This window comes from Stegastes partitus, unplaced genomic scaffold (assembly GCF_000690725.1).
Source record: "Stegastes partitus isolate 25-593 unplaced genomic scaffold, Stegastes_partitus-1.0.2 Scaffold45, whole genome shotgun sequence".
Taxonomy (NCBI): Eukaryota; Metazoa; Chordata; class Actinopteri; family Pomacentridae; genus Stegastes; species Stegastes partitus.
In genome coordinates, this window is record NW_007577776.1 from 308,027 (window position 1) to 333,805 (window position 25,779).

At 43.0% G+C, this 25,779-nt stretch overlaps 1 protein-coding gene across 1 annotated transcript; it reads left to right on the forward strand.

Annotated features, from left to right (window-relative positions):
• Positions 1-1,059: 1,059 nt before the first annotated feature.
• On the forward strand, positions 1,060-25,579 carry mtnr1al (melatonin receptor type 1A like). The gene is made up of 2 exons (XM_008306195.1): positions 1,060-1,354; positions 24,810-25,579. The coding sequence occupies exons 1-2, from the start codon at positions 1,060-1,062 to the stop codon at positions 25,577-25,579; spliced, it is 1,065 nt and encodes a 354-aa protein (XP_008304417.1).
• The last annotated feature ends 200 nt before the right edge of the window (positions 25,580-25,779 follow it).

Genomic DNA, 25,779 nt, shown 5'->3' on the forward strand with positions numbered 1-25,779 from the left:
TGCTGTATTTATGTGGCGCTGCAACCAACCTGAACTGTAGTTACCTGTAAACTAAAACATCTTCCTTTATACTGTACAACCACTAATGTGACTTCTAGACATATGTCATGACTAACTGTGTGTTTTTAGTCTTTATCATCTGGAGTTTAGATCCACCAACTCGGTTTAACATTTTAAAAATTGTTTATATGCCGCTAAGACACACAAAACAATGAAGTGTAAAGATAAGGCAGGTTTAATTTTATGGATCAGGAACATTCATTCAGAAGTTACATAAGTTTATGAAACCATGTAAAAGAAAGGAGAGAACAAACGTGGCCTCATCAGTGTTCACTTATCAAACATTTTCTTTAGTGGATCAAACCCTCGAAAGAGAAGGAGGGAAAGGAGGAATACAAACGGAGAAATTGATTTAGGACAAAAAAGAAATGTAATGAGAGTAAAGGGCAGGACATAAAGAGAACGTATCTGTGGTAAATGAGGACCGATTGTGTGTCAGAGGAACTCAGGAGCAGCCAGAGAGAGAGAGAGAGAGAGAGGAGCGAGGCGGGGGAGAGAGAGCGCACCGCCGCTGGACGCTATAAGCGGCTCCGCACCGACAGAGGCTCAGAGCTGGAGTTGTTTCAGCACGTGAGCGTCTGAATGAGCGTGAAACTGACGGACACGACGGCGGCATCCGCAGCTCAATGGAGCTGGCGTCATGAATCACGGAGCGGATTTGTGAATGAAGACTTGGAGCGGAAGCATCCACAGGACGCGATCACCGCCGTATGAGAAGCTTCACACCTGCAGCTTTGATTTATTTTTCCAGTTTTAATGGGAACTAGAAGGAAGGAAGAGTTCTGCTGAAGACTGCTCCGGCGTAGATGTCCACATTGTGACTGTTGACACAGGTAGACATCGGGACTAATCAAAGACAAAAACTAAACTACTTTGGCTGAAATGTCCTGCTATGCCTCGTTCGGAGACGTGGGCGCATAAAGGAAGCGTTGCTCCGGTGCCATTGCGCGCAGCCATGCGCTCAGCTCCAGGCTGCGCTTAGTCTGACCTCCGTGCGTAATGCTGAATGGACCGACCTTCCGCGGCCACGACCTAATGCGACTCGTCGACCCGAGGCACCTTCCGCAACTGATGTCCCTGGAGGACCATGAGCCCACCATGGTGGAAGGGACCCTGGGGCCCCGCAACTCCACGCCGGCAGGGGAGGAAGGGGCCCCGGGTCAGCAGCACCAGTCTTTCCCCTGGGTGGTGACCTTGCTGGCCGGCGTCCTGATCACGACCATCGTGGTGGATGTTATCGGGAACCTGCTGGTCATCGTGTCCGTGTTCAGGAACAGAAAACTCAGGAAAGCAGGTGCGTGCTTTGTGCGTTTGTTGGTTTATGACAGATGTTTGACGAAACTCCCCAGCGTGAGTTAGGATGCTCACTGTAGTCCACGAAGGAACTCCAAATTATGATGAAGGAATTTATTACTCAACATTGTCTGTGAAGATTCTCAGCCATCCAGGTCATGGCTATTCTCGTAGTTTAATCATAACAACCGGACTTGCTTGAGTTCCTTGAAGACGTTTCACCTCTCATCCAAGAGGCTGCATCAGTTCAGAACTGATGGAGCCTGATGAAGGTGAAACGTCTTCAAGAAACTCAAACAAGTCCAGTTGTTATGATTAAACTGCGAGAATTACTCAACCTTGTTCCATTTTCTGGAGCAATGCCACTGACAGGCTTACAGTAAAGTTAAACTAACAGTTTGGCATGATAGTCCAATAATATCTAATACAGACTTTTAAACCTCGAAAAGGTGTTTAAAAAAAAAAACTAAAACAAAACTTTTTGCAATAGAAAAACAGCGTATATTTTGAGTTATCACATGGAAGAACATATATTTTCCTGCAGTAACATTATAAGAAATTGATACATTTTTTAAAAACCAAATATTTAAATTCCCTTTTCAATTTAAAATTGTGAAACAGAAAATACTCGTTGTGCTATAGGACTAACGATCCAAACATACTGTCATATACTGTATTATGTGGTATAATCAGGTAAAATGGCACTTTATACAATTTTTGTGGGTTTAAATCCTTATTTGTGAGTTACTTGAGTGAATTCACACCATAAATAACACTACATTATGTTAACCCAAATATTTAAACTTGAAAGGTAAGTTGTAACACTAATCCTACTTTTCTGTTTGTTTTTTTCTGGAGTGCACTTTAGTGCGACGGCTGCTGTTTTAAATGTGCTGTATGAGTAACAATGACTTGACTTGGCTGTTTTAGAAGAAGCAAACACAATGTCAAGTGATGGCCAGTGGCTGCAGCTCCTCCTGTCAAAGTGAAGCTGCTCACTGCTCTGAAATCATTCTGTGACCTGCAGCTGTTGTCGCTCTTTTATGACATTATTAACGGGGCAGATCGGGTTGGAGATGTTTCCCTCATCTCTGTAACTTTCTCCTTCTCTTTCTGCCTGCTGTCACTCTGACAGACCTTTTTGCTCACAGACACTTTGACAAGCTGTTTCGGCAGACGGTGGCGGCGCTGATATGTTGTTGTGGTTTTAGAAAAATGCAACGCTGACAGTAAAATTTGTCACCATCAGTGTGTGACAGCAGTGACGGAGCAGCTCTGATGTGACATTCTGACTCTCAGTCCAGCCGTACTTGGTGAGTCACTCTAATCGATGAGTAAATCTGATAGTAGCCCCAGACCGATGCGGACTACAAACCTTCAAGAGCACTGCTGTGCATAAATAACCCGGGCACTTAAGATGAATCAAACATACACACAATGAAAATCAATCCGGGCTCTAATTGTTATTTCTCGTTCAGCAGCATGTTCACACAGAACCAAGTCGAGTAGAAAATATTGTTAAAACGTGTAAAGTGTGTTGTGTGGACCTCATGCAACAATAAGCCTGTATGAATATTTGATGACCTGGTCTGCCATTTATGCTCATCCTGCAGCAGCGAAGGTCCTGTGAAGCTTCAACACTAATAGTCCTCACAATCAATTCACAGCGTCTCTCTATTGCAATCAAAAAAACGCTTAGAGGAGCATGTTTGTAAAAGGTCATTCGGTCAAACCCCGAATCAGCTGTGACAATGTGGAGGAAGAAGAAGTCTCCTCTTTCAAAGCTCCAGTTGACACTTAATGAAGCATCAAACCCAGATTGGGTGTTAATGAGCTCAGATCAACAGGAGGTAGCAAAAGAAAGAAAAAGGCAGAAGATATTGTGGTCAGAGTTTCCCCGTCCGCAGCTCACATTTACACCTGCTCTGTATGGAAAGATTAGTCCTAAAAGTCTGACTAAAACAACGTCTTTAGATGTTAATCCCCCAAAAAGTAGATAAAGCAACAGACAAGGTGCTTATAAAAATGTTAAATCCTTCACCCTACAGCTAGAACAGATAGGACAGAGGACTGTTTAACCATCACAGTAATCACCACTCCAGATTTTAGGTTTTCTTTTTGATGTGTGGTTGAACAACTTGAAGTGCCATCGCCTTGAAAGTCGTGCAGTTTTCAAGAACAAAAGGGTGGTAGATGTGAAGTTATTTCTCCACCTGGGTCCGTTTTTTTTTTTCTGTTTGTCAAATGAAATCACAAACGGAATCTGACAAAAATAAATTAAGACAAGAGCTTGGAAGCTTAAGCTCATCTTTAATTTCACAAAAACAAGAAAACAGCTGCTGCATCTTATCCCTAAGTCTTCTTTTCTGTGGATGTTTATTTAAAAGAATGGCACAACATGCAGGACAAAGAATAGAACAAAACGCTTTTATTGTCATCATACACAAAGTACAACGAAGTTAAAACAGGACGTGTAAAGGACCTGCATGTATTTCTTGCAGCAACTAGATGTGCCTCTTCATGATTTAATAGGCCAAACAGCCGCACATGCTACATGTGAGGCTGTAGAATTGGATAAAAAGGGAATGTCAGTGCCAATCTGTATCTTTGACCTACTTCACATCGAAATACGTCGACGTAAAAGCTGTTTTGTGTCTTTTTTTAGCCAAATTGTGTCTTGTTTTAACCCACAGAACACGTCAAGACTTCTAAACTCCAAAGAATCTTCATTTAAATTCACTCCATAAATACTTCTACACCAGAACTCGAACCTCTTACCTGTCGAGTCTCGCAATAACAGAAAAAAAATCCGCCTGAACTGATCATAAAATAATAATAAAAAACGAAGGGGAGTTGAGAGTTGTCAGACTTTGCAAGTTAATTAACTTCACCTCCGTCCGAGATTATTTTCTGTCACCTGAAATCTGCGGCTTCCAATCATTCATGCTGCACAGCTCCACCCTTGTCACGGTGACAAATTAGCATAAATCAGTGCGTGCTCTGTCGTTCCCTTTAGCTCATCAAAGCTGTCCTGTAGCATCAGTCAAGAAAAGATGAATCATCTGTTTGCTGCCTTTCTATCAATGCGTTTGCTGGATCCCTGGAATCCCCAAGCGGGAATGGAACGATTGGGGATGGAAAACTGGATGAATTGTTCGCCCCCTCTCATTTATTCTTCGCCTCCTCAGACATCTGATCTCCCTTCCTGCTCTCTTATCTTTCCCCCGCTCCCCCTTTTTACCCCATCTCCTCAACTCTCGTCTCAATTTATCTTCTGCCTTTCCAATTCTTCTCCCATCTCCTATCCTGCCTTTCTTGTCCTTTCCACTTGATTCATTCCTTGAGACTCATCTTCCCACCTTTTCTCTATTCTCCTCGGTGTCCTCTTTTTTCCTCCCCTCCCTCACTTTTAAATGACTCTCCTCTCCCCTCTATCACTCTTCTCTGTCCTCCTCTCCTGCCCCATCAGACGTCCCATCTTCTTGTTTTTTCAATTCCCACTCTTTCTCCTGCCGGTGAATTATTCTCTTTTCTCCATTTTCCTGCGCTCCCACTGCATTCATCTCTTCTCTCCATCTGTCCTGCCAGAGATGCGTTAACTGATCATGAGTGGGGTCCTGTTACAGTTCATCATGTCAGCGTTGTCACATCTGCACTAAACTGACAGATAACCTTTATTCATAAGCTTTGAACCTTTCTTTCATCTGCTCAGGCTACAAAAAGCGCTCGACATCATCGGCACAGCAACCAGTTTGCTGTTCTTGAAACTCTAAACTGCGTCCGACTGAAAATCAATTCGAATGAGCCAGACTGTTTCGACTGACCTCGAGGCCAGCAGATCGGCGGCGCTCAACCTTTTCCGAGGCAGAGGACAGTCCCACCTGGACACAGTAATCCACGGAAGACTGGGTTCGGGATGATCTTGAAATGTCATCCAAATCCATTCATGAACATGCATTTTTAACACACCCTTCATTAGCACCGCAGACGCCGCAAATATCATTAAGTAGTGTTCCAGCTGCTACACAAAGTCTTTAGATTGCAAAGAAGCAGCGGTCGCAGATCTCGAAAAGCAACTCAGATGCATCAGAGCATCCCGAAACGTCGTTAATATCTTCTCACATGTTTTGAATTTAGCAACAGGAAGCTCCTTTAGGGGAAAACTATTAAGTGAAGACGTATGTCTTTTAGGAAAATGTGGGAGTTTGCATTTACTGTTTTTCCGTCTTTCACAAAATGTTTACTGGTGCGCAAAGTAGACGAAGCCTAAGTCACATCTGAGACGGGTTCTCGGTCTCGCAGTTTGTTCGTCTGGTGCGGAGCGAGCATGTGTGCAGCTCAGACAAAGCTGATTTCAGAAAACTTCATATGTTTATTCAGTGCTCCCGTCTTTAAACACCGAAGAAGAGACAGCTCAAGATAAACGCAAAAATAGTCATGCAAGTTAAAGCTCAGAGAAAACCTGCCTTTCTGTTTTTTGTGCCGTTTCATGCATTGCTGCCCTTTCAGAATTCAAAGGCTGCCTGTGGAGTCTTCTCACAAACAAAGAAAGTGATGTTTACATTCACTGTTGCTCATCATAACCCACTGTGCGGATCCTTGGGGCCGAGCGAATGTGTGCATTTTCTCCGTCACGGACCATTTTTCATGCCAGTTTTTGGAACATTTTCAAACTTGTGTGTTTTACGCTCGTGTTTGGACGGTTGTGGTTTTCTTCCTCCTTTCCTCTGTAGGTGTATTGTTGTGGTTTTTGTTTTTTTTGTTGCTCCCAGCTGTTAATTATTGGATAACTGGAATGTCTAACATATTGCCATGTAGAAAAGCATTACTGATGGGCAAGCTGCCATTTATGGGCACTTAATCAATGTAGAGCAGGGGTGTCCAATCCTGGTCCTTGAGGGCCACAATCCTGCATGTTTTAGATGTGTCCCTCTTCCAACACACCTGATTCAAATGATCAGCTCATCATCAAGCTCTGCAGAAGCCTGATAACGATCCTGATCACATGAATCAGATGTGTTGGAAGAGGGAAACATCTAAAACATGCAGGACTGCAGCCCTCAAGGACCAGGATTGGACACCCCTGATGTAGCGGCTACAAAGATGCACTTGAATGCAGTCTTACAATGCCTTGCCCCTTAGCATTAGCACTATGCGTAGGTCAAATAATTATTAGTTCAAACATTGGCTTGAACCATAGAATGAATATAAAGATGGACAAACCATAGTTGTGTCGTAGGGTTTTTGAAGAGCAGTTTTGAAGCTCAGTGTGGTTGCTTCAGCCGTCAGCATCTTGGCAGTGGCTGACTTCTCCTAACTCCTGACTCATCCAAAAACATGCAAAAAGGTCGAGTGTGAGTGGAGCTCAGGTGGATCCTGCCAACATCTCTAGGCCATGTACTGTCCTGTTACAGCATCCACCTGTCACTCAAAGCTGCCACGCCTTTATTTACGCATAACTTTGAACCTTAGTACGATTTAAATGGGGGAGATATATAAAAAGTCACACCCCTTATAGTTTTCATGAATGGACATGTAAGCTATAGAGACCAAAACCTGTTTTCATACAAGGCTGGTTCATGTCTATTTCTGCTGTAATACCGACTGTTTTAACATGGGGCTCTATGGGGACTGGAGCCAGCCTCAAGTGGTCATTTGAAGAACTGCAGGCTTCGCGAGTTGGCTTCATTTTTCACTCCTGAAGGTGCCACTTAGCTCGAACCAGAAATGGTAAAGAATCCCTCAGTAGGGACAAAAGCAAAAGGACCAGCAACAGCATGAACACAAACAAGAGCTGCCAGTTGTTCAACATATCTGTGATGCTGCCCCCAACTGGCAGCAGACAGCTACAGCAGGTAGACGTGCATCTGCCAAGCACCGGTGGAGTAGCATGTTTCAGTCCGTACGCTACTTAAATTAAGAATCACTTCACTGAAGCTGCCTCCAGAGAAACATTTGATTTTATTAATTTGATGCCCACATATTGTGCAAAACACAGCTATCTTGTAGTTAGCTGTTACTGGTGTTTAAAGACTACTCTGAGGATTAGTCCGCGATGTCACAATCATACAGAAGTGTAGAGGTGGCACATTGAGTAGGAGTCTGGGTGTACTCAGAAAGTTTTGAGCATCAAGCACTTTATATTATGCATCCTTGTGCATTTGCATGTTTAGCTCCAACTAAATTCAGGCACAGCGATTAATTTTTATTGCAGTCTTTTGCTCATGTCATGTTCATGTTTCATGTATCCTTGTAAATAGTGAGGAAGTCTGCCCTGCACCTACCAAAACCTCCACCAAAATACCTGAATGGCTACATATGTATAGGTGAGACACCACATACTGACCTATTAGTCGTATTTCAGAGCACATTGAAAGCTTTGCTGGCTTGACACTTCAGAAATGCTCAGGAAATGTAGCTGGTGTGGACAGTACTGACTACTCAACCAATAAAGAGCTTCACTACTGAAAAACTATTGTAATTTCTGAAGGCATCAGAGAGATGAAGCTAAAATGACAACAACACTACTTGTAGCGCTGCTGCCACCCAACACTGTGAGACTCTCATCAGAACATTTCTCCATGATGCAACCAAAAAGTTCTTGGTGGAGACTATGGATTAAAAGCTGTTTGAAATCCTCTGATAAACTCTCCTCACATGACGACACAACAACTTGCCAGAACTACCGAGTTTATCTGCTCTAAAGCAAGGGGATAATACATCATCTGTGATATTCAAATATTTATGTCGTGTGATGAATGTCAGCGGTCCCTCACAGATGGAGTTTGGTCAGTTTTAAACATCGGGATGGTGGGTGGTGTCACTATATGCATCATAAGAAGTGAAGCTGAGCAGATGGCTGCTCTCTGAGCGGTACGTCGAATCTAGAACCAACCGGTTTGACAGCTGGAAACCAGCAGGAAGGGGGTCTGCGCTGAAATACCACCAACTGAGGGGATTTGCTTGTAAAATAAGCTCATGATTCTTCTCTGACCTTCAATTTCATCTCAGCATCACATTGCAGATCACTCTGAGGGATCTCCACGAGCCCTGAAGCTCCCACCTAATGAAGCCTATTATGTAAATTAGGGAGCTCTCTGCAGAAGGTGGCAGCGGGCTGTTTGGGGGGTCTGTCATGACCACATTTAAACATACATGAGCAAACATAGAGAGAGAAGCTATATTTAGGACTTGGGTTTGGTCACATGATGTAGAATATTGAACAGCAGCAGAGGGGTGCTGAAGAGAGAGGTGAGAACTTCATAGATTGGAGGATGCAATGATGTAGAGGTCCAAGTAGGAAGGGCTTATATTCATGGAAACAGATGAGCTTTGTCAGTCAATGACCAGAGAACAAACACACAGATTTAGCTGAGAATGATCGTCTGTTTTTGTTTGCTTGGCAGGCAAAAACACTTGAAATTTATGGGTCACTTAATTAATGTTCACAACTGGCAGTTAAAAACCAGAAAGTGAGCTGTGAGGTGCAAAACATGATGCAAAGTTCAGCCTGCTTGTGTTTATTTTTTGGCATAAGGTGGTCGGTTGGTTGGTCAGGTTATTTCAGACTGCACTGAAAGCTTTGCTGTGCTTGTCACTTCAGAAATGCTTGGGAAAATATAATTTATGTAGATTCAAACAGGACAATTTAACTAGTAATGCTGCTGCACTCTATAAAGTAATCCAGGGAAAATATTCCCACCACTGACTTAGGTGCGTGCTTGCAAGATAGCAACTCTCATTTATTGATTTAAATACATCTTAAGTTTAAAACATTGTTTTAATGAGCTGGGTTGACATAATATTATTGGTAGTTGCATCAACTTAATGCTTGTTGAGCCCAAGTGTTATTTAGTAGAGTGTGCTTGTCGTGATCAAATGTATTAATATAATGTCCTCAAATGCCTTTTAAGGTTCTACAAAGTGGTTTACTATGTGTTTCCTATTCACCTAACCAATCTAGAGCAACTTAGAATTCAGTGTGTTGCCTACCAGTGATCTGAAGACTTTAAGAAGTGGAGGAGCCACAGATTGGATCACCAACCCGAGCGTTTAGTGGACAAACTGATGTATTACCTGCGCGCACAGTTGCCCCGATAACTGATCTTTTCTACAGCAGCACTTGCCCTGTCCTCGTTAAAGCTTGCATGCAAATATTTTATAGGGTTGACTCACTGTGTAATGGATGTTCTGAACAAGGCATCCTCTTACGAGTGTCATTCTGAAAATCTGCAGCAACACAAAGTCGGTAAAAACTCCCCCCAGCAGCTCTTGCAGCGCAGTCTACCCGTCTGGCCGGTGCATTCTAGGAAACCTACAGGAAAATGGTAAATATTCTACTTTTACCCTGTTGTTGTGTAGTTTACCAAATAAATCATCAACACACAAAGACATGAAAATGAATCACTATAGGTTAAGACATTCTTGATTTACAAGCTCCCTTGCAGTGAAAAAAAAGCAATATTAGCAACTTTTATTCAGAAATATTACATTCTGCATTATTGTGAAGCTTAAAATACATATTCGTGTCTATAGATTTGGACTTTTCATTAGACTGACTGACTTTTAAAAGCCCCTTTTCCAAACATAGTGAGACAAATGATCTTCGCAGAGTAGATTTACCAGAAAACTGCCAAAGTTTAATTTGGCGAAACTATTTATAAACTTAATAGTAATTTATGTGTTTAAGCTGCTAACTGGTAACAGAACGGGTTGTTTCACTGATGGAGTTAGAGGCTGCAGCACTTTTATTAATTCATAAATTGTTTTCATACATAAAGGGTCTTGAGGGTGAACAGCAGAGTTCATTTCTCCTTCTCTTCCCTCTAAATGAGTCCTGCTGGTTGACTGTAGAGTTCAGGGGAATATGGGGTGTACAGTTCAATGCCACCTCCCCATTAAACCTTTACAGCTTCGGCATTGGGTGGCTGCGCTCACCCCAGCAAGGTCACAGCTGGCCAGCGGGCCAAAGTAATATTTATGGAAACTCCCCCTCTGGGTTTTCAGATAATGCACTTTCGGAAAAACGCTGTGCGATACTCGGTCCTGTGAAAAAGCATCTTCAACGGCTTTTAGAGCGCTGACGGACAATCATGGGCCACGGAGGACTGACAGCGTTTCACTTCAATCAATAACTGCGCAACAGGAGTTGGCTGATTAGCTCCTGGTCGGTTTATGAGAAGCTATTTATCCGTTCAGCCTTTGTGAGCTCTAAGTATGAACAGAAAGGAGGTTGACGACACCTTGTTACACTCAAAAGCTCCAATTTAGTGCGTCTATTTAATTATTACTGTTTTTAACACTGATGACATTTGTAGTATTTATAAAGCTCGACTCATGCCTGATTGGATGATATTCTTCACATGTTTGTGTGGCTTTCTGGTTGGGTTTCAGCTGATTCTGAGAGAATAAAGACATAATTATCAATGCTGTAGTATTTTAGCCTTATTATGTATTATAGCCAGGTAAAGTGGTGTTTTATCTCTTTTTTTCAGGTAAATCTCACCCATAAATACCACGTTTGGGTCTTAACCCCAGTATTTAAACTAGTTAGGTTATATTGTAATGCCAATCACAATCTTTTTTAGTGGAACACCCTTGGGTGCAAAAGCTGTTGTTTAAGTGAATTAAAATTTTAAATAAAGAACAATCATTTGAACAGTTCTTTAAGTAAACTTACAATTGAATGTACAATTTTGTCAGTCTTTGGTTGAAAAGTGTTTTGTTTCAACCTCTGTCAGTGAGATCTATTTGAATTGCATAAGTTATGATGTGGACAATGATTCAGAGGATTTACGTCAAATTACAATTAAACATAATTCCAAGTCGAGGTAAGGTTCCAGATAAAAACATAGGAGAGAACTTTTACAAACCCGACACTAACTTAGTTAAAAGCATAACATTCAGCCTGTTTGTGTAGAAAGAGAGGGTTAAAACGCTGGCTTCAGGTGTAGTTGGCCACAAACCTTCCGCAGTCACCAGAGGGGATTAGTTTGAAGTTATACCAATGTACAATCTGTGCAAAGACATCAACTTCAGTTTGTAGCCTTTTAAAAAATAAGCTCCAGGTGACTTTTTTCTCTCTTATATGATACTTTAATTAATTGATTTACCCATTTAGTAAATGTTGGGACCCATTTAAGGTGCTTTGCATTCGGGCAGAATTATAAAATCGCTGCGAATGATGGTGCATAATGTGCACAATGGCTGATTTAGCTTCTTAAAGTGTTATGTCATGGGACAGATAAAGAAAGTCACCCATCAAGTTTGTGCTGTGAACAAATCCACAGAGGCCAAAGGCTAGAAATTAGACCGTGTGCAGGATTTCTGGAAAGTAGCTGCTTTGAAAGGAAGCCGTGAACAGGTCAGAGACGGTTGTGTCCCTGAAGTCTAATTGGCAAAAATGCCTTTTCGCATTATGACTCCTTGGATTGGAATAATTTACAAGGTAAGCTTGTAGATGCTGCTTTTGTGCCAGAAATGAAGTTTTCATCAAGGCAAATGACACTGAGACCGACTGAATGCACACGCCATCACAAGCCATCATATGGTCCCATTATATTTTAATGTTTATTAACACTATATTACCGACAGACATGCTGCTGTTGAGCCTTACAAACAGCACGTTCCACTCCCGCCTTTCCTTCTTCTGTTTCCATTTAATCTGACTGTTACAGTGCCCTCTAGTGGCAGCAGTTGTTATGACAGGGACAAAGTGGAAAAAAGTTGACGTTCGCCTGTATTCTTTACATGCATGTCAGGAGCTGTATTGTGGCTTAGCTTTGCTTTACTGTAGCGGCCCAAGGAGGCGGTCACTGGGACTACAGGTGGTCCTCTGTTGGCCAGCAGACAGCATTGTGGGGGTTCAGCTAACAACAAGCACCGCTATAAAGATTTCTGTGATGCTTAACGGCCTCCGCTGCGAGCTTGTGCATGACATTAAAGGTCACGCTCAGGTTAAACAGAATAAGCAAATAGAATATATCTTGTTTGGCACTGATTCCATTCTTTAAAGTTGGATCGGGACATCTTTACCTGAAATGATGTACCTCCACATGTAAGCTGTAGCACTAAGGAGACAGTTTTGTTATCATTTGCAACAGTCATGAATAAAATATGATCTTTCTAAGTTATATTTGATTTCTGGAAATCATCTCATGACACCACAGTGGTCCCAACCCCCACTTTGGGAGCTGCTGGACTGGAGGACTGGAGATCCATTTTATCTGGAGCTTTAAGCTGCGGTCAACTCCACAGTAGCAACACCTCCTGATCCACAGAGACCAGAGATGTTTTGACAACAGCAACAGCTGGCAGGAAGCTTCAGAACCCAGCAAGCGTCTGCCGAGCACCGAAGGCATGTGCTCGGCTGCAGCGTGCGACACGAAGTCACGGCCTCTCTTTTCTCCCTGACAACATGTCTGATGAGGCTGACCTGATCCCAGCCACCTGCCCGACCTCGTCCCGCTGCTGTCGCACACCTGCCTGAGGATCCAGACACTCTGCTGAGCTGCCACGGCGCCGTGATTTATTTTGTCTAATTTCCTTTAACGGCTCGGACACTTTATCATTCGCCGTAATTCTGTCTGTTTTCCGTGCCGGCGAGGACGCTGCTGCTGCTGGAGGCGCTGGAGACACAACAGCCCTGCTCATCTCAGATCCTGACTCTGGAAATAAATTTTAGTTTAGAAATGTATCTGCAGCGTTTGTTTCTGTCATTGGAGTGAAATTCAGAACGTACCTCATCGACATGAAAGTCCATATTCATATTTGGATATCAAACACTTACCCTCTGTAGGCTTGAAAGGCAGCTGCACAGGGTTTGATGTTTTGTTGATCAGGGAGGTTTAGCTCAGTCTGGATCCCCGACGTACACAGTGTCGTCCAGCAGTGACAAGTTCTCACCGAGGAAAAATAAGACTGTCGCTAAAGTTGATGCAACTGCAGCTGTGTGATTGACATGCCCATAAACCAGTCAGCAAACTTCCACAACAAACAGGCTTCATCAGCTCTCCCAATAAAAGAGCAGCAGATGGACTCTGTAAAGACCAAGTTGTATTTGCCTTCATTTCAGTGAAACGTCCCTCAGTGAATGCCATGCTTCAGTTTAATGGGATGGACAGCAGGAATGTGAAAGATCTGCAAGCTCTAAACACTTGTGCAATAAATGCAAAGCAGTAACAATAGAACACTATATCCAATAAATTCCACTTTAATAACCAAAAATAATGTAGCTGATCTGATGTGACATATTTGTTTGGTTTTCAGGCACTTGTGTGAAAAAGCTTTTCAGCCATGATAAGCACTTCAGCGTCGACACGAAGGTTGTTCACGGGTCTGATGGCAGCAGCGTGGCATTAGCAGCGACTGTAAACACTTTACGAGGGCGACGCCGCCGTCGCATCGTGTCATTTTGTGCAAATCAAGATGATGATGCACATTTTGAATGACGTGTCCTTCACAAAACGAGATGCATTAAGATAACATATTCCATTGGCTGACTGTCCAAATTTGCGGAATAAATTTAACAAAGGTGAACTGTAACTTGTCGGGCTGCCAGCTGGATCTCACACAGAAATGGAAAACACTTTTTTTTTCTTACTTGTTCTAGTGTTTGCCTGTTATACTGGAGCTGTAGAGATATAAAGGAAATGTGGCCAAACAGACGGCTGCAGGGTGGCGCAGTGGTTAGCACCAAGAAGCAAGAAGGGGGGGCACCGGAATCTTTCTGCGTGGAGTCTCCATGTTCTCCCCGTGCAGCGTGGGTTCTCTCCGGGTTCTCCGGCTTCCTCCCACAAGGTCCAAAAACATGTTGAGGTTAATTGGTGATTCTAAATTGTCCGTAGGTGTGAATGTGAGTGTGCTTGGTTGTCTGTCTCTAAGTGTAGCCCTGTGATAGACTGGTGACCTGTCCAGGGTGTCCCCTGCCTTCACCCTGGGTCAGCTGGGATAGACTCCAGCCCCCCACGACCCTAGTGAGCATTAAACGGTATGTAGATAATGGATGGATGGATGGATGACCAAACAGAGGCAGTCAGGACTCAAACCAGAAACTCACTGCTGATGGCATTCTTCCACATGTTGTATGTGCTCTAACAATATGGGTTGCCCAGGAAATTTCTCTTAAGCTTGTTGTATCTGCAGAGTTTGGAAAATGTGTGTGCAAATCTGGGGGGAAAAAACAACATATTTTTCCACCAAGAAAACCTGCTGCAGGGTAGAAATCTCAGCATTATCAGAGCTCACTCTGACTGTCTGTTGAATGTCTCTTTGAACACAAAGACCTATTAGCCTTCGTGGGTTCTTCATCAGTTTTTTTTTAAACACCTTCTGTCTTGTGCACCACTGCAGACAGTCATTTCAGTAATTATTGAAGCCATCTATTGATCAAAGGTTGAGGAGCTTCGGTAGCTACTCGAAGCAGCAGCAGCAGCACAGATGCTGTGCTGATGCAAAGCATCTCGGTGGTTAGCATCAGCCCTGATGAGCTGGTGGCAACAGGAATCCCTAACAGGGTTCTAAGTATCTCTCATCTTCACTTCGCACGAGAACAGAGAGTTCAAACTAATCTGTCACGTTAATTCTCATGACAGGAGTTTCTAGTTTCAGCCATCTTGTTCAACTCTGTGTCATTTTCAGATGACTGTGGACGTTTAGTGCTCCTGTTAGTCTGCAGAAGTCCTAATGTAGAATCAAGGAAGTCTGGCCCAGTGACAGAATATTCTGACTAAACTTTATAATTGTCATTCTACTATTAGTAGGAAAAAGCTCTGGCTTGTTTGTGTTGCACTAAACCAATCACAATCTTCGTTGTGTGGTGCTAAGCTCAGGATGCCGCGATGATGTCTCTGCAAGTTAGTGTTTGGGGGAACAGTTATGGTGAAACATTTTCAGTCTTATGGCAGGAAGCAACTCCTAATAATTTTCCATTTTTAGCACGTGGGATTCTGCCTGGCGGTTGTTGTTGTTGTTGTTTCCATATTGGAGGTGATTTTGAAAGCAAATAGTCCAATGAGAGGTGAAAAACGTGTGAAATTTGCAGCGGAAATGGTAAAATTATTCCCCCAGTCTACATCCAGTGAGTCAGACTAGGTTGGACTTTGAGTAAAAACTCTGTGGAAGTTTGCTGCTCCTTGTTTTAAAGCTATGACCTCCCAATCCGTCCAACAAAGCCGCACTGCGTGATCACAGGGCTTACGTATCACTGAGCTGTGAGCAGATGGACCACTGAAATGTTTACAACAAATAAGCAGAAGACCAGATGGATTGAAGCTGTTCATACTGTTTATTTTTTCTGGGTTGGGTGAAATTAGTTTTTATTCTATATTCTACAAATCAATTCTGATTATTTTTAGTCTAAACAGCTCAAAGTTTGACGACTTTGTGTGAAAAAAATGAACCAAAATTAAAGGGATCCAGAATTTTACACCTAAATGTCTGGAGAAATTCAACATTTAACCACAATAATAAGAGATAAAGTTTACAGAAAGTATAGTCAGTAGAAGTTCTGGTTCTGCTTGAGGAATTTGAAGTTCTATTGAGGCTGAAATCTGCCACATCCTTGGGTATGACCCTCTAAATGCTCCCAACATCAGCTTCATAACCAGCAGCTCCTGTGTCTTTACCATCCAAAAAATGTCAGTTGCCAGGGGAAGAAAAAAAAAAAAGACTATTTTTACCTGGAAACCAAAGTCTGATGTGTCTGTGGGTGACAGCGGTGTTTGCTGTTGTGCTTCAGCGAGGCAGCAGCAGTGTGAGCTGCCGTCAGGATCAGAGACGCTGGTGGTTCTGCTGAGAGAAACAAACAAAAACTCACAAGTGGAGCGAAGGAACAAAATTGAGACTCGCTTCAAAACAGGCTCTCCGCTGTTGCTAGAAACTCCGTCACGCTGCTGTCATCCTCTTTGTGCGGGACACACCGTTGCAAACACTGCAGCTCGGGAACACCACGGTACAGGGAAAAAGTTCACAGCGCCGCTCCCTCTGCAGAGCCGATGATCTGATTAGATTTTGGCGCCGCTCGCTGCATAAATTTACATTTCAATGCAGAAAAGCCGATGTCTTTGAAACTACTGTAACTTCTCAGTGCGTTCAAGAGGCAAAGATCACATTGCGGTGATAGAAATCTTTGCTAATTAAGTCGTCATTTGTCTTAATGAACAGGCTGATTAACATAGCTGCTTGGGTTTCATTTATCATTAGGGAGCTGAGGTGCTTCTTGCTGCTGGCTGCGTTGGTTAGAACTGATGTGTAATGTTCTGAACTCTGTGTTTAGGGTCAAAAGAGCACTTTAGTGCCACACTTAGGGGATTTGTGGGAGAATCTTTCGAATTAAAAAGTAAACATAGAAGAATCTAGAGAGGTGTCCCGAATACTGCTCCAAAATACTTTGGATCCTCCATGTCCCACAATTCAACTGGACAACATCATCTATACACCGCTTAATCCTCACTAGGGTCACGGGGGGCTGGAGCCTAACCCAGCTGACTCAGGGTGAAGGCAGGGGACACCCTGGACAGGTCACCAGTCTATCACAGGGCTACACTTAGAGACAGACAACCAAGCACACTCACATTCACACCTACGGACAATTTAGAATCACCAATTAACCTCAACATGTTTTTGGACTGTGTGGGAGGAAGCCGGAGAACCCGGAGAGAACCCACGCTGCACGGGGAGAACATGGAGACGCCACACAGAAAGATTCCGGTGCCCCCACCGGGATGCGAACTGGCGAGGCTGCGAGGCAACAGTGTTAACCAACTGCGCCACCCTGCAGCCCAACTGGACACCATGTCATCGTTAAACCCTTCTCCCTTCATCACATACAGTTATCTTTCAGAGGAACAGAATAGAAGCAATAGAAATTCTTCTGACTACTCATGGTACCTGCCTGTACTTTACATTTTTACCATCTTTAGTGTTAGTTTTTATTTTTACACATAAATCATATGTTTGACTGTTGACAACCAACAACGCAGCTTGTTGTCTTTGCTAGAAAAGAGGTGAAACCTCATCTACACTGCTTAGATGGGCTGCAGGCATCAGCACTGGAAGCTTCCGGCCAGCCTCAGTAGTTGGCTCAAATTTCCTGAATCAACTGCAACAACTGTCCTTTGTCCGTTTATTGCTCTGTTTCATCCTTTGTCCATTTTATTGAGGAAGGCTCAGTACTGGCAGACAGTGAAGCACAGGGAGAACAAAGATGTAGGGTTTCTACGCTCCAGGCCCTCGAGCACTGAGGCAGCAGATGAACCAGTCACCGAGAACGTCTTGGCTGAAGGCTGAAGAGGCATCAACAAGCGCTACTTGGATACAAATCGGATCCTGAGGGTTGTAATACAAATTAGATTAATGGGTTAGCGACGCTGATGAGCTTAAAGCCAGAGTTTTCATGACGGTGGCTCTCTTTCAGCTCGTCTACATTTGTCTGCCAGAGGAGGTTCTGTTCAGAGTTTGGGATTCAGAGAAGCACCTCACCATTTCTAGATTAAATATTTTCTACCAGCGTTCCTCTCTGGCCTTATTTGTATTAACGTTGATGTTTTTTGTTGTCATTGTTTAAATATTTTTTATAGCTCTCCATTACAACAACCTGCTCCTCTTGTCCGAAATAGCATCACACTTGTGTCCATTTTGTGCAGAAGTAGAGTCACATCATGAAACGTTCCCTTTTACGTGGAGAGCTCAGAGACTGATGAGGAAAACCTGTTTTCTTAAAGAGCTTTATTTGTCACAAACACAGTTATACACAGTATAACGAGCAGTGAAATGTATTTAGCACCTGTTCCAGACCAAAACAATAAGAAAGAAAGAAAGAAAGAAAGAAAGAAAGAAAGAAAGAAAGAAAGAAAGAAAGAAAGAAAGAAAACATAAAAACACTCAAGAAATAAATATATATGAATATGTATGTATGTATGTATGTATGTATGTATGTATGTATGTATGTATGTATGTATGTATGGATAGATAGATAGATAGATAGATAGATAGATAGATAGATAGATAGATAGATAGATAGATAGATAGATAGATAGATGGAAGCTGGTAACCACCAGTGTGACAGCCTTTATCTCTGACTGCTGTTTTAAGTTTTGTTGAGCTGGCTTGTCCAAAAAAAAAAAAAGCCTGACTATGTTAAATATTCCTAAAAATCCACCTGTGTTTCATCTGTGTGTGAAGATGAAAGCACCTGTTGACGTAGTTCTTCACTGACAATGTGACTGAGTTGCTCCAGAATGCATAATCTGAATGTTATTATATATATGCATGTATAAATACGTTTATTTTGACTATTTCATTGCTTGGATTTGCTGCAGATATTGGTGTTTTTTGACTTATTTTGTGGACTTTCTTTTTTCTTTTTTCTTTTTTTTACAGTGTTACTATCATATAGACAACATGTCAAAGCATTTTTAGAAACCATTTGCGACAGGATACGACACCTCCATTAGAAGCACTTTCAGGATCATCTGTCTTTAGCATTTACAGCATGAATGGCTCTAATAAGTCTGACTCGCGCAGCCTTAATGTCTTCCTCAGTCACTGAACTACGCGGGGAATTGAACCTCTAACCCTCTCGGCAATTTTCTTCCTCTCTTATTAACATATAGCTTACACAAGAGGAGCGATATTGTTGCAAAGGGCAAACGCTGTAATAAAGACAGAACCACTGACTAATACGTATTGACTGGCGCTTAACAAGTCCCCTGTCTCTGTGCTGGGAGCCACAGCTCTTTCCTAACTCTGACACGCGGCAGACAAAGTGTCGTCGTCCAGAATATCAACGATGAAGCCTCTTCATTATGAAGATGGAGTCCGGGGGTGATAAATAGTGAACGCAGGTAGAACAAGGTGTTATTAAGTCCGCCACGGCTCACGACTGCACTCCCCCCAGTAAGCACTTTGATAAAAGCTTCCACCAAAACATATCCATTACCTCAGCCGCAGAGACGTGAGACACACCTCTCAGCCATCGGAGGGCTTTAATCCAGCAGCAGCTAACCTTGAAATTTCACACACAGGGCATGTTCGGTTTTAGCCAGCCCTGAAAGACGTCCTGCTCGGGGCCTGAAATGTCAAATCCTGATGGAAATGGATCGCTGTCGGTGGACGCGTCATTCACCACGTCAGACTGTTTCAGTGCGTCAAGTCAGATTTCATTCAACACCATCTGTTGTTTGTATGTCGTGAATGTTGTGTGTGCGGAACAGAGACTGTGTGAAAAAAAGAAAAAAAAAAAAAGCTTTGTAGTTTGAACGCTCTGAGCCAAACAGAGCTTTTAAAAACCTAAAAGTGAGAACAGACAAAGTGTTTCTCGTTGGTGTTGTTGTTGGCGCTGCTTTTGCAAAGACAGAGGTCACGTAAAGAAAAGTGATTGTCAGCCAGTAACCTACGCTTGTCATCGCCCAGTTTGTGTGCATCTAAAGCGGTTTTTATCTAAATCAAACAGTCATAACCATTCGTGATCTGTATTATAGTAAATTATAATCCCAAATCCAGTTCTTTTTACTGATTAGACGAGCTTTAAAGGAACCTTTCAACTCATATAATGTGGTTCTCCACCTGGCAAAGAAGCGCTCGCAGCTCCTGTAAATGTTAGTTATACATCAGAATTACTCTAAACAAGTTATATTTTAAAGATTACAATCCATAACTGCAGAAGAGATTATTTCTTCCTTTTACATATAAAACCCATCTATAAATCATGTAAATTACAGTCTAGTTATAAAAAGGATATTAGATATACATTAAGATACGTTGAAGTTTCAGAAAGACGCATCTTTGCCGTGAAGTTCTGTGTATTTGTTGTGACAGTTGCAGCCGTCTATAAAGTGCAACACAGCAGCCAACAAATCCTCATAGACCTCCATGTTAAAGGGTCCAACTTTACAGCAGAAATAAATATGGTTTCATCCATCCATCCATTATCTATACACCGCTGAATCCTCACTAGGGTCATGGGGGGCTGGAGTCTATCCCAGCTGACTCAGGGTGAAGGCAGGGGACACCCTGGACAGGTCACCAGTCTATCACAGGGCTACACTTAGAGACAGACAACCAAGCACACTCACATTCACACCTACGGACAATTTAGAATCACCAATTAACCTCAGCATGTTTTTGGACTGTGGGAGGAAGCCAGAGAACCCAGAGAGAACCCACGCTGCACGGGGAGAACATGGAGACTCCACACAGAAAGATCCCAGTGCCCCAACCGGGACGCGAACCGAACTTTCTTGCTGCGAGGCAATGATGCTACCAACTGTGCCACCCTGCAATATGTTTGCAGCCTGATACAAAAACAGGTTTTTGTCTTTATAGTTATTTTTCCTATTGATGATAAGTGTACTAGGGATGCAACTCACGTATTTAAATTGGATAAAGGCTTAAAGTTGTGCACATGTAAGGGCACGGCTGCTCTGAGTGACAGGTGGATATCAGAGACGTTTGCATCCTCACCTCAGCTCAACTCCCGCTGCTTATCTTTGCTCGTTTTTGGATTATTCAGGACTTAGTTAGTGAGTCAGGTAAAGCCAAGATGGAGACAGCCAGAGCCTCGACACTGAGCTTTAAAACCGCACGGGGACACGTATGAGCGTTCATCCATCTTTATACGCAGTGTGGTGAACGCTGCAGATGTTATGTTGCTTTTAAAGGAAAACACATTAGCGTGGATGTAGCCTCACCTTCCTCACCTCAGCTGCAGCTAAAACGACACGTTCACGTGTTTGAGCTGCAGTCACATGGCTGTAACCTTATTTTTTTAGTAATGACATTTCTGAGCGTTAGTTTGGTTTAAAATCACCCGTAATGGGATATGACAAGAATAACAGATGGAACTGAATTGACCAACACGAACAGCCCAGTTTGGGTTAAAGCCTCCGTAAAGAAAAACTTCTCTTAAAAGAAAATATCTGATGTGGAGACCAAACCGACTCCATCACATTTCAGGGTAAATACTGTATATCTGAGCCAGAAAGCTGCCTGCAATACTAATGCAGCTCAGACACAGGACGGTTTCATAAAGGGAGCTTTGCACAATGGCTACGACAGTGAGAAAATATAATTGAAATGCAGCGCGGTTCACTCGGGGCGGCAGGTAAATGTTAAACTCCTAAATCAGGCCCTCAAACTTCATTTCCCCATGTGGGAGCGAGACCTTTACAACATATCAGCTTTTTTTTTTTTTCCTTTACCGTCAAAGAATACAGTATTTGGCTGGAATAAAATCTAATCTACCTGCAACTGTGGCTGCAAACTGGTGTTTATGCCTCTCCTGGGGAGCAACAACAGTCTATTAGGATAAAGTTTTTTTTGGATGGCGTGCGTCTGAGCTGTCTGAAGTGATTAGAGTGCAGATTGTTGCACCGACTGTGTACACAAGCAGCGTCGGACAGTTGTATTCATTAGACTGTAATGATGGCAGAGGCATTAAAGCGGCCGTGATGAGGTTTGGAGAACTTAATGATCCAGATGCTATTAAAGTGAAGTTGCAGGGGAATGCGATCCGACTGGGAGTTTGGTTCGATGGTGTTCGCTTGCCGGTGGCGCGTCTGTTTGTTTGTTAGTCAGAGACTTGTTATTTTTGTTTGCTGTTCCAGTTGAGAATCGTTCTGTGCTCTGCGTTGCCTCTTTTGTTTGGCTTTTGTTTGTGTTCTGCTCCATTCAGCTGTTTTTCTTTTTTTTCTGAAGGAACTTTCTTCTTCCTTGTTATGCTGTTTTTACATTTGTTGTCCATAAACCTGCGAGCTGCCTCCCTGTCTCTCCAAAAAGAAGGAATAGAAGCAGTATGCTGGAAGAAATCCCATTTGTACACGAGGAGTTTTGTGTGTTTAAAGCCAGCAGCTACGAGAAAAAAGTTTTACGCTGTAAAAAAAAAAAGCATGTTAAGGCTCAACAAAAAAGAAGCAAAGTCCTGATTCTCATAAAAATGAAGTTGTTCCAACTAGTATTTCCTCATTACTTAAAATAAACGTTTAATTGCCATAATTATGAGCACAAGATTTGAAGTTAACCGATATTTACAAACTGAAGTTGCTCCAATTAGATTTTCTTCTGTAGTTTTCGACATTTTATTTGCTTTTTGTTCATGCAGTAACTTGAAAATAATATTGCTAAATTAACTTTTGAACTGCAAACACAATATTTAAATCTTAAAAACAAAAACACAACTCATCAAAATAATGTCTGGAACTTAAAAACGTTATCTAAAGTAATAAATTAGAACGTCTATTTTTACAGCTATGCTTTGAAGTAAGTCGTGGGGATACGTCCCTGGGTTGCTCTGATGTATGTAACAGAATAAAATAGAATTTATCAGTGCCCTTTATATTTCCCAGAGCCCAAAGTGAAGTCTGTAATATGCTTCTTTTGTCCAACAAATAGTCCAAAGCTCAAAGTTATTAAACTTACAATTATATAAAACCATAGACTGTATAAAAGATGGACGTAACAACCGGCCCTGAAAAATGAAGCCAACCCAGAAGTGTCAAAAACCTGCAATATCACTACGTCCACTAGCTGCTGGCTCCAAAAAGCCCTGGCTCCCATAGACTGGAATTGGAAAAGAAATGATCACAGATCAAGAAATACTCCATTCCTGCAGCTCAGGATGTTTTTCTTATTAGTTTTCATGGTCAAATCCAGAGATCAGGTGGCCAATCTGACAATAAATCAATACTGAATTTTTGAAAAATCGTCAACATTTTGCGGGGCAAGGGGCGTGACTGGCTTGATTGACAGTCGGCAGCGACGATGCAGACGAAGCGAGCAGAAGGCGGTAAATGTGGGCGGGCAGAGAGGACCTGCCTCTCAATCCGTCTGACCAATCGCTGCTCCTATGGCTCCGCCCCCCTCCGACGATTTTTGCGTCACTGGCTCCAAAAATCCAAGATGTCAACCAGGAAGTAGCAAAACCCTGGCTTCATTTTCTCAGTGCAGAAACCAACGGGTGACGTCACAGTAGCTACGTCCAGCTTTTATACAGTCTATGGATAAAACTAGGAAAGTCCCCACACTGGAGAATCTGAGGACAGATTGGTGTTTTGCACAATAAATCTTAATGAATGAAGAATCCAAACTGTCTAACTTCTCCAGTGTACTTGATGACAATATTGTTGTTGACTTTAGAAGGTAAGTGATTGATTTCAAGCAGTAGCTGGCTTCAGTTACTTTTCATCTTTTGAGTTGTGAAAATCAGCCAGCAGAGCCGTGAAACAAGTTTCAAAAAGAAGCCTCTGCTGATCTCCAGCCTTCAGCACGCCAACGCCTTTCCTCATCAATTACTCTGCAGAATGTCGTTTGATTTGGCTGATTGGTGTGTTACAAGAAGAAGCAGAACCTGAGAATTCTGGACGTTTTTAAGTGATTTTACTTGAAAAACAAGTCAAACAAGTGCTAATCTAACTGCCAGCTGTTCTTCTGATAATTGATTAATAGACTAATTGTCTAAGATCCCGCTCATGAGCCAGGACCACGCCATCGCTACGAGGCCCACGGTTTGTTCATTAAAGAAGAAAACAAGTGTGATGCTAATGAGAAATAAGTTAAACAGCTGCTGTGGGGAGAAAAAAAAAGGCTTTGTGGAGGATTGGTAGCAGCAGATCCCCACCAGAAGAAAGAGGAGAGAGGCAAGAGGAGGGAAAGAGGGAGGGAGAGACATCGCAGAAGAGAACAAACAAACATGCAGGGCAGGTAGTAGAGCTGTTAGAAAGGAATGAATGGGCACTTAGAGACCCAATAGAAATCTGTCAAAGAATTCTTTCACATCATGGACAGTGATTGTTGTTGGTTTTCCACATCCTTCAAAAGAAAGCTGTTTGTTTTATCACACAGACAACACATTGTGTTCACACGGACCCATATGTTGAAATGCTAAATATTCTTAGAACTTTCAGTGGCCTGTTTTGTTGAACAAACTCTGCATCATCTCAGTTAATTGTTGATTTTTTTTCCCCTTTAGGTCTGAAGTTATGTGAAATAGCAACACAGACTATAGCGTCCTCTTACCACCCGCTGTCTCTCCTTTGTTGCGCTTGTGGAGCTGTTGTCTAGTCTCCCCTGTGTACACGTTTATGCACTCGTCATTCTCAGTTAAGCTGGAATCCAACAGGAGCTGTTGGTGTAGGTTTTCTGCTCACTTCTCCAGACTTGTTTAGGTTTCCGTCCTCAGTGGGCACAGCACAGTCCAAAAAAAGAGGTTTGTTTTCCCTCATGTCCTGTCCTCTGAACCATATAGACGGCTGTTCGAGTCCATTTGATTGATTTCTTCGTGCATTCAAACCAATAATAAACATCTTCTGGGTGGAGGTGGTTGAAGTTTGTACAGCAAGCATTCAGCGTGATTTTATAACCTCCTCGTGTTGCTCAGTTGACTCATCCAGATTCGCTTGAAGATGTCTGGAATAGCAAATCTTTTTATTGTGCTCACGACTTGTCATCTTCTCGCTCCGCAGGAAACGCCTTCGTAGTGAGCCTGGCCCTCGCTGACTTGGTGGTGGCCATCTATCCCTACCCGCTGGTCCTGACTGCCATCTTCCACGATGGCTGGATCGCCGGCTACATCCACTGTCAGATCAGCGGCTTCCTCATGGGCCTCAGCGTCATCGGCTCCATCTTCAACATCACCGGCATCGCCATCAACCGCTACTGCTACATCTGCCACAGCCTCAAGTACGACAAACTCTTCTCCAACAGCAACACCATGTGCTACGTCGTGCTGGTGTGGGCGCTCACCATCCTCGCCATTGTGCCCAACTGGTTCGTGGAGTCGCTGCAGTATGACCCGCGGGTCTATTCCTGCACCTTCGCCCAGTCGGTGAGCTCGCTGTACACCATCACGGTGGTGGTGGTGCACTTCATCCTGCCGATCGGCATCGTCACCTACTGCTACCTGCGCATCTGGATCCTGGTCATACAGGTGAGGCGGAGGGTCAAGCCGGACTCACGACCCAAAATCAAGCCGCACGACCTCCGCAACTTCCTCACCATGTTCGTGGTGTTCGTGCTCTTCGCCGTCTGCTGGGCGCCGCTGAACCTGATTGGCCTGGCGGTGGCGCTGGACTCCAGGCTGAGCCGGGCCATACCGGAGTGGCTGTTCACAGCCAGTTACTTTATGGCGTACTTCAACAGCTGCCTCAATGCCGTCGTCTACGGCGTCCTGAACCACAACTTCAGGAAGGAGTACAAGAGGATCGTCCTGATCATCTTCAAGTTCCACTGCTGAGATGAAACGCTTAGAACAGAGGCCACAAATGGGGTTTATTTTAACTTTAATGACAAGAAAACACTATTAAAAAGCCATGAGCGAAAGAAAAAGAAGAACTTGACCTTGACAAAAAAAAGAAAAGAAAACAGGACTAATGAAAGGAGAAGAAAACAAATAAGGTACCACGGCAGAGGAAAATAAGAACACTTAGAATGAGT